Consider the following 21,084-nt stretch of genomic DNA (forward strand, 5'->3'; position numbering starts at 1 on the left):
ATCTGTGCAACAGCATTTTCTAAGCTTCCGAAGTAATATTTATTCCATGCATAGGTAAAAAAATGTAATATTTATTCATTTCTTAAAACTCATTATACCTTTAATGAAATTTTTTTCACTCATTCTTGCTACTTCAGTAAACAAACATATAATGTAGAGAGAAAAAGTGTCAAACTACTAGGAGTTGACAGGCTGTCATTTGTTTCTGCTTTGTGTTTTGCCAAAATCCCCCCTGAGATATTATGAGTCTGCTGCTGTTCCCCCAATGGTGAAACCAATAGGAAGCTGAGACACAATGAACCAATAGAAATATAGGTTTCAAGGGTTATCTTATTGTCCATTTCGGAAGCCAAGGAAGTAGAAGAAGAAGAAAAAAAGAGTTAGAATGCATAGAATGAGTTTTGGTTCTGTATATGTTCCAACATTGACTGCTGTAGTCACATGGCTGGTTTTGCTCCATAAGGATACGTTTGTTTTCTGTGAGTAATGTAACATAATTTAGTTTTGTTTACCTCTTTTATTGTTCTTATTTGAGAATTAAATGCTTCAAATATTAAACTACCTTTAGGTATTTTTTTGCATACTTAAAATGGTCATTAGGACAGGGAACCAGTTGTTAATTTATTTGAATCCCACCACTGGGCTAGATGCCAATAGAGCCTATAGATAGACCCCAATTTGGAGGAAGAGTTCTTTAAACCTTAGAAGGTTAACATCTGTGCTATAATATATGATGCATGTCTATTCATATACAGCAAAACAGGGCATGAGAATTAGAGAATAGTCAACAATAAATCTCTGATCAATCAGGGAAGGTTTCACCAAGGAACTCTGCTAAACAATTCTTGGAAGATCAGAGAGAAATAAATACTGACTAAAACAAACAAGATGCTCTGAAGATTGCTCATTCCATTTGTCTTTACCCTTACTTACCATTAGAGTGTGACCACAAAGGAGCGAGGATATATGGGACTGCCCTAAGACTACAGAAACTTCCTGGGGAAAGAAAGTCATACCATTTTTCTTCCAGTTGATTTTGGGGAAGGGGATTCCCTGGCATTCACAGGACAGGCTGACTGGATGGCCTTCAGTCACCACCAAAGTCCGGGGCTCCCTCGAAGAGAACTCTGGGGGAACTGAGCCAAAATAAGGGGATAAGTTTATGCCAGGACCCTTTGGGGTTGGGTGAGAATGGGAGGGGTTGGAAAAGAAAGAAAGCAGTGGCCCAACTCACAACCCAGCCAAAGTGAAATTTGTCCAGGCTTGTTACCTAGCTAGACAGAAAAGGGAGGGGGAGGAAGAGGAGAAGAGGAGTATAACCTGATTTCTCCAAAAAACCTCACCCCAGACATTGAGGTTGTAGTGTTTCTCAGAGCGGCCAGCCTTGTTCAAGGCCTCACAGGTATAGCGGCCCATATCCTGAACCTCGACTCGGTCCACCTGGTCACAGAGGGAAAGATGCCACATCATTCCTGAGTCATTCTTAAGAAAAGGATAATTCAGACCAATTGCCTCTGTCCATATCGCAACTTCAAAGTCACTCAAATAAATCTGAATTACTGCGTTTCAATTCTATTGATTTCAATTGTGTTATAGGTCTGTCCTTTTATGGCTGTCTATACCAAGTCTGCCTTAGCCTGTGGGCACTGAACAAGGAGTCAGGAAACTTGAGCTTTAATCCCATCTCATACTATGTGATTCATCCTCTCTAAACTTTAATATTCTGATTTTTAAAATGAGGGGTTCAGACCTCTCAAGATCCTTTCTAGTTCTAACATTCTATGGCTTGTATCCATGCTCTGTGTTCTAAAATACCTTTCAGGCTTTAATGTCTTGTGACTCTGTAATAATAGTAGCAACAATAGTAACAATTCATAAATATATTGGGATTCAAGATTTACAAAGAAAGTACTTTTCTCAAAATTCTGTGAAGTAGGCAACATGATTCTATTTTATAGTATCCTCATTTTATAGATGAGGAAACATTAGAGCCAGGAGCTAACCTAGTCAAGTGTTCTTTATACTACACCACATGATCTTTTCTACAGGCAAGGGGTAGTCCCTGGGACTGGCTCTGCCTACAGTCAAGCATGGCAGCACTGAACCAAGGGTACCACTCACCTGCAGGATGGCCCCATCTGGAGAGAGGTGAACTCCTGGCCTGAGGTAAAGGGGATGCCCATCCTTCCTCCAGCTCAGCATAGGAGGAGGTACAGCCTGGCTCTGGCACTCCAGGGTTATTGACTGGTTAACCACAATAGACACATTCTGCTCTTCTCCTAGGATGCTTGGAGGCACTAGAGAGGACAAAGGCATGGCATCACTGTGGAGATAGACTTTTTCCAGAGAGTTCACAGAATGATAGTCCTCATTCCTTAACTCCCCCCTCTCCTCAATGCCACTCTGTTCTCGGAAAAGTTTTACTCACTTCTGGTGTGGCTGGAAAAGATAGGAATAACATAAGACCAAGGAATAAGAGGAACCCAGTTTTCCAGGGGTTTCTGGTAGTATCTAACCCTATAAGACCATCAATAGTTTCCAGGATATTCATAGCTTAAAAATCCTCTCTCTCTCATATCCCATCCTCATCCCATGTATCTCTTCAGGAAGTGAAATTTATTCAAACCTTCTTTCCAAAGATCACACAGATCCTGGGCTCTCTCCCCACCCACAAAGACACTTATAACTCACAGTGAACCTGCAGGTTGACATCCCTCCGGTCCTCTCCCACTGCATTCACTGCCACACAGGAATATGTCCCTGAGTCTGTGGCCCTGGAGCTTGTCAGGGTGAGGACATGGCCCCCAGGGAAGATCTGCCCTCCAAAAGAAACAGTCATTAGCTATTGTTAGGTACTCCCTCGGGAAGATGAAATTGCCAAATTTAGACACAAGATGGCAAAGTTACTCTTCACAAAGATGTTCCCTAGTCTCCCTCCTAGCTCTGACTAAAAGCTGACAGATTATATGAGATACTGGAAGGCTCCCTGCAAACACACAGCACTGTTGGCAAACCTACAACCACACCTCCCTCTCTCTGCTCTTAAATGACAACCATTTGCCAGCAGGCAATTATCTTGAGCCCAAGATAAGACTCTCAAAAAAACCTCGATGTCTCCTGTCACCTCTGTCACTTTCCTATGTAACCTCAATAAGTCCCTTAAAGTCTCTAGATAATTATTTTTCTCATCTGTAAAAGGAAGGAGTTTGACTTGAGATCCCTTCTAATCCTCAGTCTTTGATCCTATAATCCCAGAATCACAGACTTCAAGAATTAGAAAGCACTTCATTGGTCATCTACCTGTACATGAAAGGAAACTCAATTAATTCTACCCTCCTTGCTCCCTAGAAATGAAGATCCCATTGGCTTGGTGTCTGTGAGCCCATAAGTCATTGTCCCAACTGCTCTGACCTGAAGGCCGGCGGTTTCTGTGGCTGACACAGGGTTGCCATCTTTCAGCCACATCAGTGTGGGGTAAGGTGCTCCAGTGGCATTACACATCAGTCTCAATGGCTCATTCAAGAGCACAGGACCTGGAAGACTGGGAGCCAATGTGATTCGAGGAGGCACTGCAAAAGAAAGAACATAAACTGTGCTCCTTCAAGTGCAGGGAGGGGTAGATGGTGGAGGGGAAAGAGGAAAGCTCTGGTCCTATGTGGGAAAGACCTGCAGTTGAATGAGCACAGAAACACCACTAATCTGACCTCCACACTAAAAGGTATCATGATGAAGAGGAGAGACTGTTAGACTCCAGAAGACAGGTTCAAATCTTGCCTTACTTACCAGTTCAAGTCATTTAATCTTTCTTTAGCTCAGTTTCCTCATCTACAAAATTAGGAATATGAAGTCGATGACTTCTTCCATCTCCAAGTCTATAACCCTATAAAATTCCACCCATCTTTTATGCCATCATAAAGCCTCCCATTGATTTCCTCATTGAAAATAACTTTACCCTTTGGACTAAATATAATTCTTTGTTTGGTAAGCCCATAAGGAATTTGTTGAATATAATTTATATTATATTATGGTCTATAAAGCATGATTTGGTATTTCTTTTATTCTTCATTTAAAAATATTTTGACATTCTTTTTTTTAAACTGAGTTCTAAATTCTCTCCCTCCCTCCTATTTCTCCCTGCCCCTCTGAGAAAGCAAACAAAATGATTGCAAAAATGTAAAATCATGCAAAGCATATTTACATATTAGTCATATCACCAAAAAAAGATAAAAAAATGAAGAAAATTGTACTTTAATTTGCACTCAGAGTTCTTTCTCTCTGGAGATGGGTAGTATTTTTTTATCTTGAGTCCTTTGAGATTGACTTGGATCATTATATTGATCAGAGTAGCCAGGTCTTTCATAGTTAATCATCATTGCAGCATTGCTTTTACAATGCATAATGATTTCCCAGTTCTTCTCACTTCACTTTGCATCAGTTCATATGTCTTGCCATGTTTTCGTTAAACCAACCACCTCATCATTTCTTGTAGCTCAGTAGCACCCTGTCACAATCATATGCCACAACTTGTACATCCATTCCCTAATTGATGAGCATTCTCTCAGTTTCCAGTTCTTTGCTACCACAAAAAGGTGTACATATAGGCCTTTGTACATATGGGCCCTTTCCCTTTTTCTTTGATTCCTCTGGGGATTAGACTTAGTAGTATTCCTAGGGTTTACAGAGTTTTATAATCCTTCAGGCATAGTACCAAATACTTATCCAAAATGGTTCACAACTTCACTAAAAGCATATCATTTACCTATTTTTCCTCATCCACTCCAGAATTTGTCATTTCTGATAGGTGTGAGGTGATATCTCAGAATTGTTTTAATTTGAATTTCTCTAATCAATTGTGATTTGAAGCATTTTCCATATGACTATAATTGACTTTGATTTTTTCTTTGTAAAACTACACATGTTCATATCTATTTATTTTTCAGTCATGGAATGGCTCTTATTTTTAGACTCCTTTCCCTACATATTTGAGAAATGAGGTCTGTATCAGAGAAATTTGCTGTAAATTTTTTTATATTATATCATTGTCTATGATCACTTTTAGCAAAATATAGTTTCCCTGATTACTTCTTCAAATTATATCTATTTTTGTCTGCTTTGCTAGAGATCATGATTGTTACCCCTGCTTTTTTTACTTCAACTAAGACATAATAGAGTTTGCTCCAACCCTTTGTTTTACTGTTTCTTTCTGTTTTTCTTGTTAGATTCTGATTTCTAATCCATTCTGCTATCTCTTTTCTTCTTATGTATGAACCCATCCCATTCACATTCACAATTATAATTACTGTGTACTTCCCTCCATCTTTTTTTCTTCTGTTTCCTCTTCTTTCTTTTTTAGCCTATTCCTCTTCAAAAATCTGTTTTGCTTTTGATTACTGTCTCCTTTAATTCATTCTCCCTTCTATCATTCCCACCCCATATCACTTTTCTCCTTCCTCATCTCTTTCCCTACTCGGTAAAAAAAGCTTTCCATACCCCTCCCCTCTGAGTGTGTGTGTGTGTGTTTTCCTTCTTTGAACCAATTCCAGTGTGAGTGAAATTCAGTCATTTCCTCTTACTTTCCCATTTGCCCCTCCACTATATAAAGACTTCCTTGCTTGCCTCTTTTATGGAAGAAAATTTCCTTCATTTTACCTCTCTTTTTCCTCTTCTCCCAGTGTATCTCTTTCTTATCTTTTATTTTTTTAGATCATTCTTTTTTTTAGATCATTCTAACAAAATCGACTCATATCCATGACCTCTGTCTATGTAGATGCCTAACAATCCCAATGATGATAAAATTCTTAGGAATTACATGTATGTAAGAAAGTTTAACTTTACTGAGTTCCCTTATGTTTACTCCTTTTTTTAGGTTTTTGCAAGGCAATGGGGTTAAGTGGCTTGCCCAAGGCCACACAACTAGGTAATTATTAAATGTCTGAGACCGGATTTGAACCCGGGTACTCCTGACTCCAGAGCCGGTGCTTTATCCACTGCGCCACCTAGCCACCCCCATGTTTACTCTTTCATGCTTACTTTTTTATGTTTCTTTTGAGTCTTATGCTAGAATATCAATTTTTTCTATTCAACTCTTTTCTTTTCAACAAGAACCTTTAAAAGTTTTCTATTAGGGGGAGGAGCCAAGGTGGCAACAGGAGAAGAGCCTTTCTTAGGTGCTGTCTCTCAAAACTTATAAAATAAGGACTCTAAACTAAATTTTCGAGAGATAGAACCCACAATGGGATCCAGTGAGGCAATTCTCCAGCCCAAGGTAACCTGGAAAATAGCAGAAAGGCTCCACTCCACAGGGTTAGAGGGGCAGCCGCCAGAGCTAAGGAACTTCAGCCTCCCGGAGGTAGCCCCAGGGAGCCTGGGAGCTGTGGCTCGTGGCAGCGAGGGCAGTTTCCTGACCTACACCCCAGGGGAGCACTGGGCACAACTTGGAAGATCAGTGGGGGGACCTCTGCCAGAATGAGCATGTGAAGCCCAGCCCTCAGGGCACTCAGCGTGCAGTGTGGCTATGGCAGCCCAGATCCAGGAACCGGAAGCAGGTGGAGCCCCCAGGCAACTAAGCCCTGAGTGCTCAGCCTAGGTAGGAGAGTGGAGAGAGACTGCTGAGGTCTGCCCTCTGTCCCTGGAACAGGACTCTGGGGCTCTGACCACATTCAGATCCTGATCATAGTCTAGCCCCCCCCCCAATAGAACAGCAGGGCCCCCCACCTCAGCCCCATGGCAGAGAGGTGCACTTGTGGTCATTCACAGACCAGGAGGGAAGACAAAGCCTCATGCTTGGAGATATCCTTGTGGGGGGGGTGTCCCAACAGTACTCAAAAGTTCAGGAAGCACCCCAAAACCAGGCACAAGCTGGGGATATGAATAAACAGAGAAAAAAAGGAAAACCACTGAGAAATACATTGTTTATGATCCCAAGTAGGATCAAAATACTCAATCTGAAGATGAGGAAGTACAAGCTCCTGCATCTAAAGACTCCAAGAAAAACAGAAATTGGTTCTCAGGCTATGACAGAGCTCAAAAAAAAAGATTTTGAAAATCAAGTGAGGGAGATAGAAGAAAAATTGGGAAAAGAAATGAGATGTGGGAAAAAATATGAAAAAGAAGTCAGCAGCTTAATCAAGGAGATCCAAAAGAATGCTGAAGAAAATAACATGTTAAAAAACCAGCATAGGTCAAATGGATAAAACAGTTCAAAAGTTATTGAGGAGAAGAATGCTTTAAAAAGCAGAATTGATCAGATGGAAAAAGAGATAAGAAAGTTCTCTGAGGAAAACAAATCCCTCAGAAGTAGAATGGAACTAAAGGAAACTGCTGACTTTATGAGAAGTCAGGACACAATAATTCAAAACCAAAAGAATGTAAAATTAGAAGAAAATGTGAAACATCTCATTGAAAAAACAACTGATCTGGAAAACAGATTCAGAAAAGATAATTTAAAAATTATTGAGATACCTGAAAGTCATGATCAAGAAAAGTGCCTTGACCTCATTTTTAAAGAATTTCTACAGGAAAATTGCCCAGATATCCTAGAAGCAGAGGGCAAAATAGAAATTGAGAGATTCTACCGGAAAGAGATAAAAAACAACCCCCAGGAATATTATTGCCAAGTTCCAGAACTCCCAAGTCAAAGAGAAAATATTACAAGCAGCCAGAAGGACACAATTCAAATATCATGGAGCTGCAGGCAGGATCACACAGAACTTAGCAGCAACTACATTAAAGGCTAGTAGGGCTTGGAATATAATATTCTAGAAGGCAAAAGAGCTTGGAATGTAACCGAGAATCCACTACCCAGCAAAACTGAATGCCCTCTTACAGGGAAAGATAGACTTTCAATGAACCAGGGGAATTTCAAGTGTTCCTGTTAAAATGGCCAGAGTTGAACAGAAAGTTTGATCTTCAAATACAGGACTCAGGTGAAGCATAGAGAGTGGAGAAGGGAAAAATATGAGGGATTTAATGATGATGAACTACATGTATTCTTGCATAGAAAAATGATACTGATAATACTCATAAGAAACTTCTCATTTAACAGAGCAGGTGGAAGGAACTTTTATAGATGAAGCATAGGAGAGAGCTCAATTTGAAGATATAGTGTAAAAATGAAATCAATGGCTAAAAGAGAAATGTAATGGGAGTAAGAGAAAGGAGAGGTAGAAAAGGCTAAGATATTTCATATAATAAGATTTTTTTTGTTACAATGAGCTATTACAATGATATGAAAGGGGGGGAGGCCTCTGAGACATCAGAGGTGGCTCAGAGAGGAAACAGCATATATACTCAATGGGTTATAGACATCTAGAGTAAGAAGGAGAGAAGGAGGACAGGGAGAAGGGGGGGGATGTGAGTGATGGAGGAGAGGGTGGACCATGGGGGAGAGTGGTCAGATATAACACATTTTCTTTTTTATTTCTTACAAGGGACTGGGATTGGATGGCCTGTCCAGGACCACAGGGCCGGGTGGTTGCTGGGCCTTAGGGGTGATATGTGGGCTCAGGGCCTCTTGGCCCCATGGCCGGTGATCAGTCTGCTGAGCCACTCAGCTACCCTAAGCACATTTAAGAAGAGGGACAGAGTGAAAGGAGAGAAAAATATAGTGTATGGTAGTGGGGAAGTACGAATGGAGGGAACTGTGATCAGCAATAGCAACAGTGGAAAATTTGGAAGTAGCTTTTATGATGGACTTATCCTAAAGAATGTGATCCACCCACAACAGAGATGGTGGTGTTAGAACACAGACTGAAGCACATTTATTATTATTATCATCATCATCATCATTATCATTATTATATTGGGGGGTTGTGGGGCAGATGGGGTTAGGGCAGCTTGCCCAGGGTCGCACAACTGGGTGATTGTTGGATGTCTGAAGCTGGATTTGGGCTCAGGGGCTCCTGACTCCAGGGCCAGTGCTCTATCCACTGTGTCACCTAGCTGCCCCTATTATTATTTTATTTAAATTTAAATTTTAAGTTTTTACTCTTTACTTTATTGCTCATGAGGGTTTATATTTTGGGGGGAGGGGTATTATGTTTACTCTTAAACAAGAATATTTTAGTAATGTATTAAAAAACATCATTTCTACAAAAATAAAATAAATATAACTTTTAAAAAGTTCTCTATTACATTAAATAGTCATTTTCCCCCCAAAGGATTATACTCAGTTTTGCAGAGTAGGTTACTCTTGTTTATAATTCTAGCCCCTTTGCCTTCTGGAACATAATATTCCAAGTCTTCTGTTCCTTTAATTTGAAAGCTGCCAATTCTCAGTTCTTTCTCTGGATATGGATATCATTTTTCATTATAAGTTTTTCAGTATTGTCTTAGGATCCTGTATTTCTGAGAATAGGTGCCATTCACAGTTAATCATCTTTATAATATTTCCATTACTATGTATAATATTCTTGTGGTTTTGCTCAACCCATCCTTCATAAGTCCACATAAGTCTTCCCAGGTCTTGCTGAAATCATACTGCCCATCATTTCTTATAGCACTATAGTATTTCATCAAACCACATACCACAACCTGCTCAGTCATTCCCCAATTTATGGACATCCTTTCCATTTCTAATTCTTTGCCACCATAAAAAGAATTACTATAAACATTTTTGTACATATAGATCCTTTCCTTATATATCTTTGTGATACGGACTTAGTAATAGTATTGCTGGTCAAAAGGTATGCTTTTTAGGCATAGTTTAAAATTGTTCTGCAGAATTCTTGGATCACTTCATGACTCTACCAACAGTGCATTAGTGTTTCAGTTTTCCCACCTTCTCTCCATCACTTATTTTCTTTTTCTATTCAAATTTTCTATTCTTATTCTTAAAATAAGTATGTTATTGATAAAATCTAACTTCCATTAGCATTGAAATGAACAAACATGGGGAATAGATAAACAGATTCTGGCACATGCATGTAATAGAATACCAATTAAATCTCAAGAAATTGTGAAAATAAGAGATCCAGAGAAACCTAGAAATTCTCACAAAAACTGGTACCAAGAGAAGTAAGCAGAACCAGGAGAACGAATTCTATGACCTCAAAAATACTAAGGAAAACAAACAAAAGACTCAGGAATTCTGATAACTATTGTTGTTGAGTCATGATCCAACTACAGGGCTTTCTTTGCAAAAACACCCAAGTGTTTTTGCCATCTTCTTCTCTAGTAAATTAAGAAAAATAAAGGTTAAGTGACTTATCCAGGGTCACACTGCTAGAAAGCTGCTAATTCTTGTGTGATCACTATCTCCTGATTTCCATGATATTTGAATTGTTTCTGTTTGCAATATTTTCTCCTTGACCTTGGAGCTTTGGAATTTTTTCTATAAAATTTCTGGGAGGTTTTTGGAGGGATATATATGTGATTTCTTGAAAAAATGATGTCTAGGTCCTTTCTTTGATTCTGGCTTTCCAGTAGTCCAAAAATTCTTAAATTGCCTCTCTTGATCTACTTCCATATAAGCTGTTTTTATGAGATGTTTAACTTCTCTTATACTTATATTCTTTTTTTGGTTTTATTATTTCTTGATATTTCACTGAATCTTTATCTTCCAGTTCTCAATTCTAATTCTTCAGTGAATTTTTATATCTCCTTTTCCACTTATCTTATTCTACTTTTAAGGAGTTCTTTTCTTTAGTTATGCTTTTTTTACTTCTTTTACCATTAGGGCAATTCTGTTTTTAAGGTGTTATTTTCTTCAGTATTTTTGTGACCTCTCCCTTTTAACCAAGTTATTTATTCTCCTTTCATTATTTTCTTGCATTGCTCTCATTTCTTTTCCCAGTTTTTCTTCTACCACTCATCTCTTTCATTAACTCATCCAGTAATTCCTGTTGGGCTTGGGTTCAATTAGCATTTTCTTTGAGGCTTTAGTTTGTAGATATGTTTACATTATTGTGCTTTGATTGTCCCCTGCCAGTGTAGTAGCTTTTTAAGGTCAAGTTCTTTTTCTGTTGTTTCCTCATTTTTCTATTCTATTTTTTATCTTTGAACTTTATGTTCAAGTTCTGCTCTGCTCACCTGGGCATGGAAAGGCACTGTCTCAAGCTTCATATTTTTTCATACTACTGTTTTCAGTGCTAGTCCTGGGGTTCTACAAGTTTTTTTGTGCTTCCAATGATCCGGAGAGGTATGATCAGTGCTCTCTTGGTCTGTGTCCTGATGCTTATTCAGGAAGGACTCCTGCTACCCCACAGCCACAGCTACATTAGTGCTGCTCTTCTTGACCCTGGAACTGTAACCAGGTCCTCTGCTCTCCTGAATCACAGAATTACAGCTGCTCTCTACCTTGGAGCTGCGCTCTGTCTTAGAATGGTGACCTGGACAGAATTCTTGTGACCAAGAATTGCTAATCAACACCAGCATCATCTTATGCTAGCAAAGGGTCACCTGTAATCTCTTCTGACCAGTTGGCTGACCTTTCATAATCTGTGGGCTGAGAGTTCCTGAAGCTACTTCTACTGCTGCTATTGTCCCAGTCTCCTCATAACCCACCAGTTGTGCTGCAGCTGCTTTCTTGGTTGAACTTCTACCATGAAGTAACAGACAACTCCTGCCAACCTTCTAAGTTTTCTTAGGCTGGAGCAATATCTCTCTCTGACCTTTTGCTGATTCTGCTGCTCCAAAATTCAATCTGAAAAGTTATTTGATAGTTTCTTAGAAGGGAATGTTGAGATAGTTCAGCTGGGTTACTACCTGTATTCTACCATCTTGACTCTGACCCCTTTTGCATTTATTTGCAAAGTTTTTATGCCCAAATTATGTGTCAATTTTTGTGAAGATGTCACATGGAGTTGGGAAAAATATATATTTCTTTCTAATCCCATCAATTCTCTCCAGAGATCCTTTAATGTGACAGGTTTTGTGAAAGGCATTTTAATTATTTGAGTTGGGATTTTATTTCCCTGCTTGCCTGCAACGAGGGGTAGGAACCATATCTTATATAAACTTTGAATCTCCCCAGGACCAACACAGAGCTTTGTGCAGATGAAGCATATAATAATTGTTTGTTATTGCTAGTCAAAGACATGTTTGCTGCTTCACCAATTGATGACCAGATTTGAAAGGGGTAGCTTTGAGTAGAACTCAACAGAAATAGGTTCATAGGTGATAAATAAAACTTTAGTAAGTGATATCAAACTCAAATTAAAAATGAAGGCCACTAAGTCAAAAATCTCTGTAGGCCACATATTGACTTAGAAAAATACATATTAACATTATCTATATCTTGTTATATTTTAATTTATTTTAAAAAATATTTTCTAATTACATTTTGATTGTGTTCAGTCACACTTAGGAGTATGTGGGGGGGTTAGGGGGTTTGACACCTCTGATTATACCACAGACCATTTGCTTTAAGTAAGAAATGACCAGGAAGCTCAGTTCTTTAGGACAAAGTATGGAGCCTCTAGGGGCCCCTTGGTCAAGGACATTGTCTCCTCTAAAGGACTGTGTTTTTCCTAAAAGTGAGAACTTTCCAAGTAAAGTCATCCTTCCCCCCAAAGACGGCTCACCATTAACCCGAAGGCCAAATTTCAGCTCACTGCTGCCAGCCACATTGGATGCCACACACCGGTAACTTCCTGCATCTGATAGTTGGGCTCTCTTGATTCGGAGAACTCTCCCATCAGCTGACAACATCAAGCCAGGCTTAGGAGAGATAGGCTGGTGGCCCCTATACCAAGATATCTCTGATAAAGAAAACAGCAAAAACATCCAGATCAGTCTTCTCAGAAGGTCAGACAGTAGTAGAGAGTGATTCTGAAGATAAAATTATTCTGTCCATTCATGGATGGAAATATGCATCTAGGTACATTTAAAAAGAAGACATACATGGAAACAAGCAGAACCCAGGAAAAAACAAGATGATGGAGTGGATAGAGTTCTGAAAATGAAATCAAGAAGACCTGAGTCTATATTAAACACTTAAAAGCTCTGAGACTTTAGAGGTCTTATTATCTTCATCTGTCAAATAAAAAGGTGATGACCTCTAAGATCCCTTCTAGTGCTAAATTAAAGATCCCATGAAGAGTGGATATACTGAACTGCATGTACCCATGGAAATAAAAATTCACATCCATAGTGCTTACTCTAACTCTATGAGAATATCAATAATGGAATACCACATTTTTCCATGTATGTATATCTTTGATGGGGCTACCAGGGATGATTTGGACAAAGCCATAGTTGACATCAACCTGATAAGTTAATGACTTACTTTAATAGGCTGCCATGGATTGATGAATCTTCGAGAATTTATCTAAACTTTCTTTGAATCTATATATTTTCAGTCAATACAACTTTTCAGGGTAAAAAGTCTTAAAGGAAACTCCATTGGTCCTATATATAGTTCTCCTGTGGCTTCATGGGGATTTACCATCTTCTGTCCTCAGGATTAAATCTGCATCTGCCTTCAGCCCCTGCATTTTTTTCTCTAACTTCCCTACATTGGTCTACATAATAAAACCAGTAAAATGAATGTGCAAGAAGGTCACATAGATTAGTCTTCTCTTCTAGGACAGGTCCTCATCAACCCACATCTCAAAATGGAGGTGGTTCAGATTTGGGATGAAAATCATAGGTCATTTCAATGTGTCTTTTCTAGTTCTCTTACACTTTAACTAAAGAGAGGTAAGATTCACTAAGGTTCAAAGGATCATAGATTTAAAATTGAATGAGACCTCAGAGGTCATCCAGTCCAACACATTCATCTTAGAGATGATAAGCTCCCTTAACTTGGACAGTTAGATGACACAGTGGATAGGGTGCTAGAGTAGGTCAAGAAGACCTAAATTCAAATCTAGTTTCAGATATTTACTACCTGTGTAACCCTGGGTAAGCCACTTAATTCTATTGCCTCAGTTTCTTCATCTGTAAAATAAGTTAGAGAAGGAAATGGAAAACCAAGGCAGTATCTTTGCCAAGAAAACATTAAATGAGGTCACCAAGAGTCAGACACAACTAAAACAGCTGAACAACAACAACAAACCTTGGACCCAGGGAGGTTAGATGATTGCCTAAAGTCACAAAGCTAGTAGGTAGCAAAGCCAGGAATAAATCCTAGGTCATCTGACAGCAATTCTATCACTCAGCACTGTACCTCATTTCTTTTCCTTTATGGGTTGCAAAGACATCTCATAGAGCAGGCAGGAAGTTGCAGTTAATGAAAATATGGTGTTGCCTGGGCAAAGAACTCAGAAAATGTTATCTTACTGGGAGTAGGGACTCCTGATGCCAGGCACTCCAAGGATGCTGAGGTGTTCTCCAGCACTGCCTTATTCACTAGGCCTGGCTCAATGTTGGGGGGCACTAGGGAAAGAGAAGGTGAGAAATCCACCCAGCCATGCACAGGGACAATGTCTCAGCCCCCTAACCACATTCTCCCATGACCCAAACCAAACTCCTGCTGCCCCTAGGAACTCAGGCTTTCCCCCTTGGTTCTCCTTGCCCAGATGTCAGTGGCAGGGAATGAAGTTCCCCACTCCCTGAAGGTTCCTCACCCAACACCTTCAGCACCACATCCCTCTTGGCCTCTCCAGCCTGGTTTGTAGCCATGCAGGTATAGATGCCTTCATCCCTCATATCTACTTTCTCAATCTAAAAGAAAAAATAAACTGGGAGGGGGCACCTCCTTCGGTGGCCATCCCTGCATTGCCAGTCCAGTTTAGTTCTTCTGTGAGTAGTTCCTTTCTGGGGCCAGGCACTATGCCAGTGCTGGCTGGTCAAAAGGCAGAAATTGAGACTTGCAGAGTTATTCTCTACTCTGGAGTGGGACCTCTCCTGACTCCTGACAACCTACCCTGAACAACAACCCCCACAAGCAGAGAGGTATGAGCTATACAGTGAAATACAAGAGCATAGATGTAGAAGGGACTTCAGAGACTAATCTACTCCACCTTTTTTTTTAAACAGATAAGGAATATGAATCCAAGAGAGGTTAAGATGTTGGTCCAAGGTCACATAGCTAGTAATTACCAGTTAGGTCCTCTGACTCCATAGGCAATGCTCTTTCTATTGTATCACAACTGATTTCCATTCCCCAGCATGTGGTTAGAGCCATTCCATCCTAAAACAATTACTCAAAGTACTCTAGGGCCCCTGGCTGAAGTCACCAAGCTGCTCATACCTCAGTTTAGTTCAACCTTGGACTTATTCAAGTCTTCCCATCCCACCAGAGGGTCCAAAGCAGGACCAAAATCCCAGAAAGCTGATATAATCCTCCATGGAAACTGAGATGCCCAAACTCAGGAATCCTGAAGCCTACCTGCAAGCTTCCCCCTGTGGTCACCAGAGAAATTCCATTCTTCCACCAGCTGAGGCTTGGCATGGGCATCCCATCTGCCACACACTGGATCATCACAGGCTGAAGGAAATGGGCAGTGAAGTTATCACCCTCGAGGATGGTAACTGATGGGTGTTCTGCTCCAGAAAGAGAGAAAATGAAGGCAAAGGTTCAGAGAGGCATAGAATTCCCTGCCCCTCATTGGGAAGAGGTGGAGGTCATTGAACTGAGAGGACCTGCAATCTTTCTACATCTCCTTTATCAATTCATTGTCCCACTCTCCACAGCAGCTCTTCCAAACAATTTTTTTCTTTTAAACCTTTTAACCCTTCCTCAAACTTCCCAAGGCTCCCTCCCAACTTCACAATGGGGAACATTGCCTCATTTTACAGAAAAAAAATGAGCCATTTGCCACAAACTCCCTCTTCTCCCCTCTTCCTAATCTCTTATTATTCAGGTACCTTCTGCCACTCTCCCCTCCTTCATCCTTGTCTCACATGATGAGTTTGCCTTACTCCTTAACAAAGCCAAGCCTTCAAATTAAGATTACCCCCCATCACTTCTATTTTCTCATTTATCTCTCCCTTTCTACTGCCTCATTCTCTACTGCCTACAAACATGCCTCATTCTAAAAATAAAATTCATCCTTGACCCATTCATCTCCACTATCTATCAACCTATATCCCTTCTCCTTTTGTGGCTAAAAACTCCCTCAAAAATGTTTCTTACAATAGGTACCTCTACTTTCTCTCCTCACTCTTTTCAAAATCCTTTACAACCAGACCACCAAAACTGATCCCTCCAAAGTTACTAATGATTTCTCAGTTGTGAAATCTAATGACCTTTTTTCAGTCCTCATTCTCTTTGACTTCTCTGCAGCCTCTGAAACTGCTGATCACACCCTCTCCTCCTTGATATTCTCTTCTCTTTAGGTTTTCAGGACATCACTCTCTCCTGGCTCTTCTATCTATCTGACCACTTTTTATCTGCCTCTTTTGCTATATCTTCATCCAAATTGGAATCTCTAACCCTACAGGTGTCCCTCATGATTCAGGCCTGGGCCCAATTCTCTTCTCCCTTTGTATTACTTCACTTGGTGATTTCTTCAGCTCCCATTGATTTAGTTAACATTTCTGTGTTGATGATTTTGATATCTACATCCTGACCCAAATTTTCTGTTAATGTTCATTCTATACTTCCAATCCCCTTTCAGACATCTCAGATTGAATGCTAACTGGGTAGTCTGGGGTAAGTCACTTCTCTGTGCCTCAGTTTTATTTGCAAAGTGGGTATATTCATAGGAGTATTAAAAAAATGAAGTGAAGCAATGAGAAGGGTTATGAGGTGCTAGAACAGTGCCAGGGATTCATTTTTTCTTTCCTGAAATCATCCCAGACTAAGCCCTTCAAACCCCTTCTTAATTTATGGAAACATAGTCCAAAATCATCTCCCTCCAAGCTATCTACTCCCATTCCATTCTCTGGGCTGGCTCTCAATGAGATAGAGCACCAACAGGGTTGTCAAACAATCACCTACCCTGGCCCCCATGTCGGGCTGGATCAAGACACATACATGAGTCTCTAATGGAGCCCCCATCATCTTTTTTCCTACCAGGCCTTTCTGGTCTCTGATTCAGAGACTTCCATACTCACCATGCACCAACACCTCCACCTCGGCCCCAGCAGTACCAGCCTCGTTGGTAGCCTGGCAGGCAAAGAGTCCACTGTGCTCTGGCTCCACATGGTCAATCCGTAGCATAACTCCATCTGTGGATACATCCACACCAGCAAACTCCCCAGCAGGTCGGCCATTCCGCAGCCATCTGAGAATCCATTTTTCAGAGTGGGAGTGGGGTGAGAAGTAAGAAGAAATAATGAAAACTAGCATTTATATAGGGAGTTGATGTATGTAAAATGTTTTATTTTATCCCCACTATAATATCTCCATTTTACAGAAAAGGAAATAGAGGCAGAGAAAGGTTAAGGGACTTGCCCAGAGTCACACAGTTAGTAAGTATCTGAAGTGAGTTTTGAACTTGGGTCCTCCTGATTCCAAAGCCAATATTATAACAACTGTGCCACCTAATTGGAACAGCAGAGGAGCATTTTGGTATCCTCTGTAACCTTCCAGTGATAAAAATGAGCACTAGGGAAGCAATATTAAGTAGTCAGGACTCAAACTTTCAGAGTTTCATCTTCCAGCACAATCTGGTTATTGGTCAGTTCTCTGCCTCCACCCTTCTTGCTTTGACCAAGGGTACTCTATAGACTCTTCCCACCCTTCTGGTATAGGGGAATATAGGGCTAACTCTCCATAGAGACTACTCAGCTCTGTATTTCCTGGGCCCAAGAGGACAATTCTAGGGAAAATATATCCTTGATACCCAGGAAGTATAAATTCCCTTCCTATGCAACATTTCCTTCACCCTCCCTCCCATACATACTGTACAATAGGAGTCGGAGAGCCTGTGGCTTGACAGGGAAGCTCCAAGGTGTGTCCCTTGACCGTGGTCACTTGTCCTGAGCCTTCTCCTACCAGCAGTTGAGGGGGCACTAGGGACAGAACATACCATCAGGTGAATGGTACCAATTGACCAGGCAGTGTTCCCTCCTTCCAATCTCTACCCCCCAGTCACTTCTTATTGATTTTTCTGTAGTTTAGAGGTATCAAATCCCAGAGTGGTCCACAAGACTCCAAATGTGACCAGAACCAGATTAAAATGGAATTGGGAAATATTTACCAAAAATGGATTTTTAAAAATACAACATAATGTTCATATGTGGTTTTCTAAGTCCATGAGAAGTCAGCAGGGATCCTTATTTACTATTCAGTGGCCCCATTTCTATTTACATTTGACATCACTGCAGTAGCTTTTTCTATGGTGTTCATCTCACTATCCTTAAGAACAGGGGTGACATTAGCCACTCTCTGGGGAGGAGGGAACTGGGAGTCAGGAGACCCAAGCAGGGGTCCAAGCTCCAGAGTGTGATCTTAGGCAAACACTATACCCGAGTCTGAGTCTGAGTTAAATAGGGATAATACCACCCTCCTTCTCATAGGTGGTGGATAGAGGGCTGGCCTTGGAATCAAGAAGATCTCAACATGTATTGCCTCTGTGACTCTTGAGAAAGTGCTCCAGGTGCCCCTCTACAACTGGAAGTTACTAATCAGCATTGCTAGTAGTGGGCTTCCTCAGCAGGAGTTCCCCAAGCCAACCAAGCCATAGGGCTGGACAAAACAAAAACAAACCCACCACATAGCTATGCTATGGAGATACCAAGATCCTGGCAAATAGGGTTGGTTTCATTCATTCATTCCATAATGTCTGGCACATTTTAGATACTTAATAAATAACTACCAATTGATCAGATGAAATACTGGTCAGGAAAATGTTTTGAGAAATATAGGTCATTGTGTATGTGTAAGAAATAAAGCTAATTCTCAACTGCCCTATTATATCCCCACCAAAGGCATTTAATTAGCTCTTGTTGAATGAGTAAACGATAATCTTGCAACGTATTTAACAATTTCCCCATAATTCTGTAAGGTAGATAGTATAATTGTTCCCATTTTATTGATAAGGAAACCAAGATTCAGAAAGGGCAAGTGATTATCCAGGATTATAAAGCTAATTGGAGCCATAACTTGAACCTGAGCCTCTTGACTTCAAGTTCAGGACATTTTTTTTTAGTTTTTGCAAGGCAAATGGGGTTAAGTGGCTGCCCAAGGCCACACAGCTAGGTAATTATTAAGTGTCTGAGACCGGATTCAAACCCAGGTACTACTCCTGACTCCAAGGTCGGTGCTTTATCCACTGTGTCACCTAGCCACCCCTCATTTTCTACTACATTATGCTTCCTGGAACAAAGGAATGACAATGATAATGACAATAAATCAATTAATTAATCAATGACAATTAATCTAGGTTCCCTGTGGTACTGAGCATTCACCAAGGTAGTACTTTCCCCAAAGGCCCCCAGCAACCCTTGAAAGATCAGTGGGGATGGATGCCCTGCTAACAATGATTTCAGTTCCCTGGACCGCCACGCCAGTCACCTGAATGAAGCCACTCACCCTGCACCTCCACCAGGTAATGGAGCATTGTCTCTCCAGCAGGGCTGTTGGCCAAACAGCTGTAGTGCCCTGAAGCTGCCTCTGTCACACTATCCAGCCTCAGCACTTGTCCTTCCTTCTGGAACCATGTCCCATTGTTCTCTGTCAAAGGGTTCCCATCCTGGTGCCATATGAGGGTGGGTGGTGGATGGCCACTTGCTGAACAACCCAGGGTCAGAGGCCTCCCAGCCACTGCCTTTACCACCAGTGGACCTCCATCAGCACCCTCAATGGTGGGTGGAACTGGAGAAAAATGGGGAGGCTCATTGCAGGGAGGTTCTCAGAGCCAGAAAGAGGTACCTCATCCCCTTTCCCTTCTGTAGTCCTGGAATGTTAGGGAAGGGACCTTACATTTCTATCTGTGGACCACTCCATCATTAGTGAAAAAGGAGTATTCAAATCTACTAATAACAAGGATATCTCTACCATGCCCAGTCTTAAGGACAGAGCAAGAGCACATATCTGGGAAGGAAGAGAGGACAGGGAAAGAGAGGAGGTAAAGATGCCTAAATTCCTCACTCTGGCAGTAGGGAACTTGGCAAAACCAAGAAGAGACAAGATTCAAATTCATTTTCCTTTTAAAGAAGGGCTTGAAAAAAAATCAAAGCAGAGCCAACTGGTCCTGTTCTGAAAGGACCCTGGGAACATGCTGAAAGGGGCCTTACAGCCTGATGTCAATATCCAGGGTTAGGGATGCCCACAAATACCCCATTATTTCCTTATCAACTCCCTGTAGACCAGTCCACTGGGAGTCTCTCAGAATCTTCATTGAGTCTAATGATTTTCCAATCTATTCCACCTCTTAGAAAAATGGGTTCTCTAAATGGATTCGCAGTGGGTGAGATGGGACATCATTCTCTTCCTGATTTCATAGAGGGCCCCTAGTCCCACCTGCATGAGCCCCTGTTGTCCAATCCCACTCCATCCCACAGACCCATAGCTGCTCCCTAGATAACAAACTCAGGATGATGAGGGCACAAGAGGTTTCAGATACTAGAATCCCTGCTCTATCTAGGAGATAGCTTTAATGGCCATGCCTCAGAACAAACTCTTGCTCCTGCCTCTAGTCCTTACTGCTCTTTCCCTGCCCATCCTTATTCCATTTTCTCTCCCCACCCTCCCTGGGAGTCAGCTCACCATAGACATCCAGCCTTACAGCTTTTTCGGCTATTCCTGCTGCATTGCTGGCTTGGCAGGTGTACAGCCCAGAGTCTGAGCCCTGGGCCTTCCCCAGCTGCAAGTGCCGTCCCCCTTTGGCATAAGCCACCTGGGTGCCGGCATGAAGGGGATCCCCATCTTTGAACCAGATGATGGTAGGGGTAGGGACACCACGGGCATCACACTGAAGGCGGACCACATGGTCTTCCATGACAGCCACCTCGCCTGTCTCATTGGAGCCCCAGATGGTAGGGGGTGCTGGGAGGGGACAGAGGAAGGTCCAGGTCATAGAGAGCTGTGAACATGCACCTGGAGGGCATCTAGGGCTCTTCTTTATAGAATGGCAGACAGAGGAGAGCAATGCAAGGAGCCAAAGTGGCGTGGCAGATATGACATGGGGGAGATGCCAGCACAAGAAGCATGCCAGAGCAGAGACCAGGACAACATGCAACAAGATGATGACAAGCTTCATTTTCTCTACCCTCTATTTCCCTCCACACAAATACCCTGCTCCACTTGAGCTC

At 41.3% G+C, this 21,084-nt stretch overlaps 1 protein-coding gene across 2 annotated transcripts in view; it reads right to left on the minus strand.

Moving 5' to 3' along the window:
- The window catches only part of HMCN2 (hemicentin 2), a 176,856-nt gene that overhangs the window by 68,406 nt on the left and 87,366 nt on the right, over positions 1-21,084 (minus strand). For both annotated transcript variants that reach the window (XM_074210922.1, XM_074210921.1), the window contains exons 31-43: positions 20,540-20,818; positions 19,364-19,645; positions 17,733-17,841; positions 16,942-17,111; positions 15,272-15,426; positions 14,508-14,604; positions 14,221-14,316; positions 12,522-12,698; positions 3,412-3,569; positions 2,692-2,815; positions 2,122-2,297; positions 1,344-1,440; positions 1,017-1,136 (exon numbers count right to left, since the gene is read on the minus strand). In XM_074210922.1, the coding sequence (XP_074067023.1) occupies positions 1,017-1,136; positions 1,344-1,440; positions 2,122-2,297; positions 2,692-2,815; positions 3,412-3,569; positions 12,522-12,698; positions 14,221-14,316; positions 14,508-14,604; positions 15,272-15,426; positions 16,942-17,111; positions 17,733-17,841; positions 19,364-19,645; positions 20,540-20,818 (2,040 nt within the window). The remainder of the gene's footprint in view (positions 1-1,016; positions 1,137-1,343; positions 1,441-2,121; positions 2,298-2,691; positions 2,816-3,411; positions 3,570-12,521; positions 12,699-14,220; positions 14,317-14,507; positions 14,605-15,271; positions 15,427-16,941; positions 17,112-17,732; positions 17,842-19,363; positions 19,646-20,539; positions 20,819-21,084) is intronic.

The sequence above is a fragment of the Macrotis lagotis genome, chromosome 1, assembly GCF_037893015.1.
Source record: "Macrotis lagotis isolate mMagLag1 chromosome 1, bilby.v1.9.chrom.fasta, whole genome shotgun sequence".
Classification (NCBI taxonomy): domain Eukaryota; kingdom Metazoa; phylum Chordata; class Mammalia; order Peramelemorphia; family Peramelidae; genus Macrotis; species Macrotis lagotis.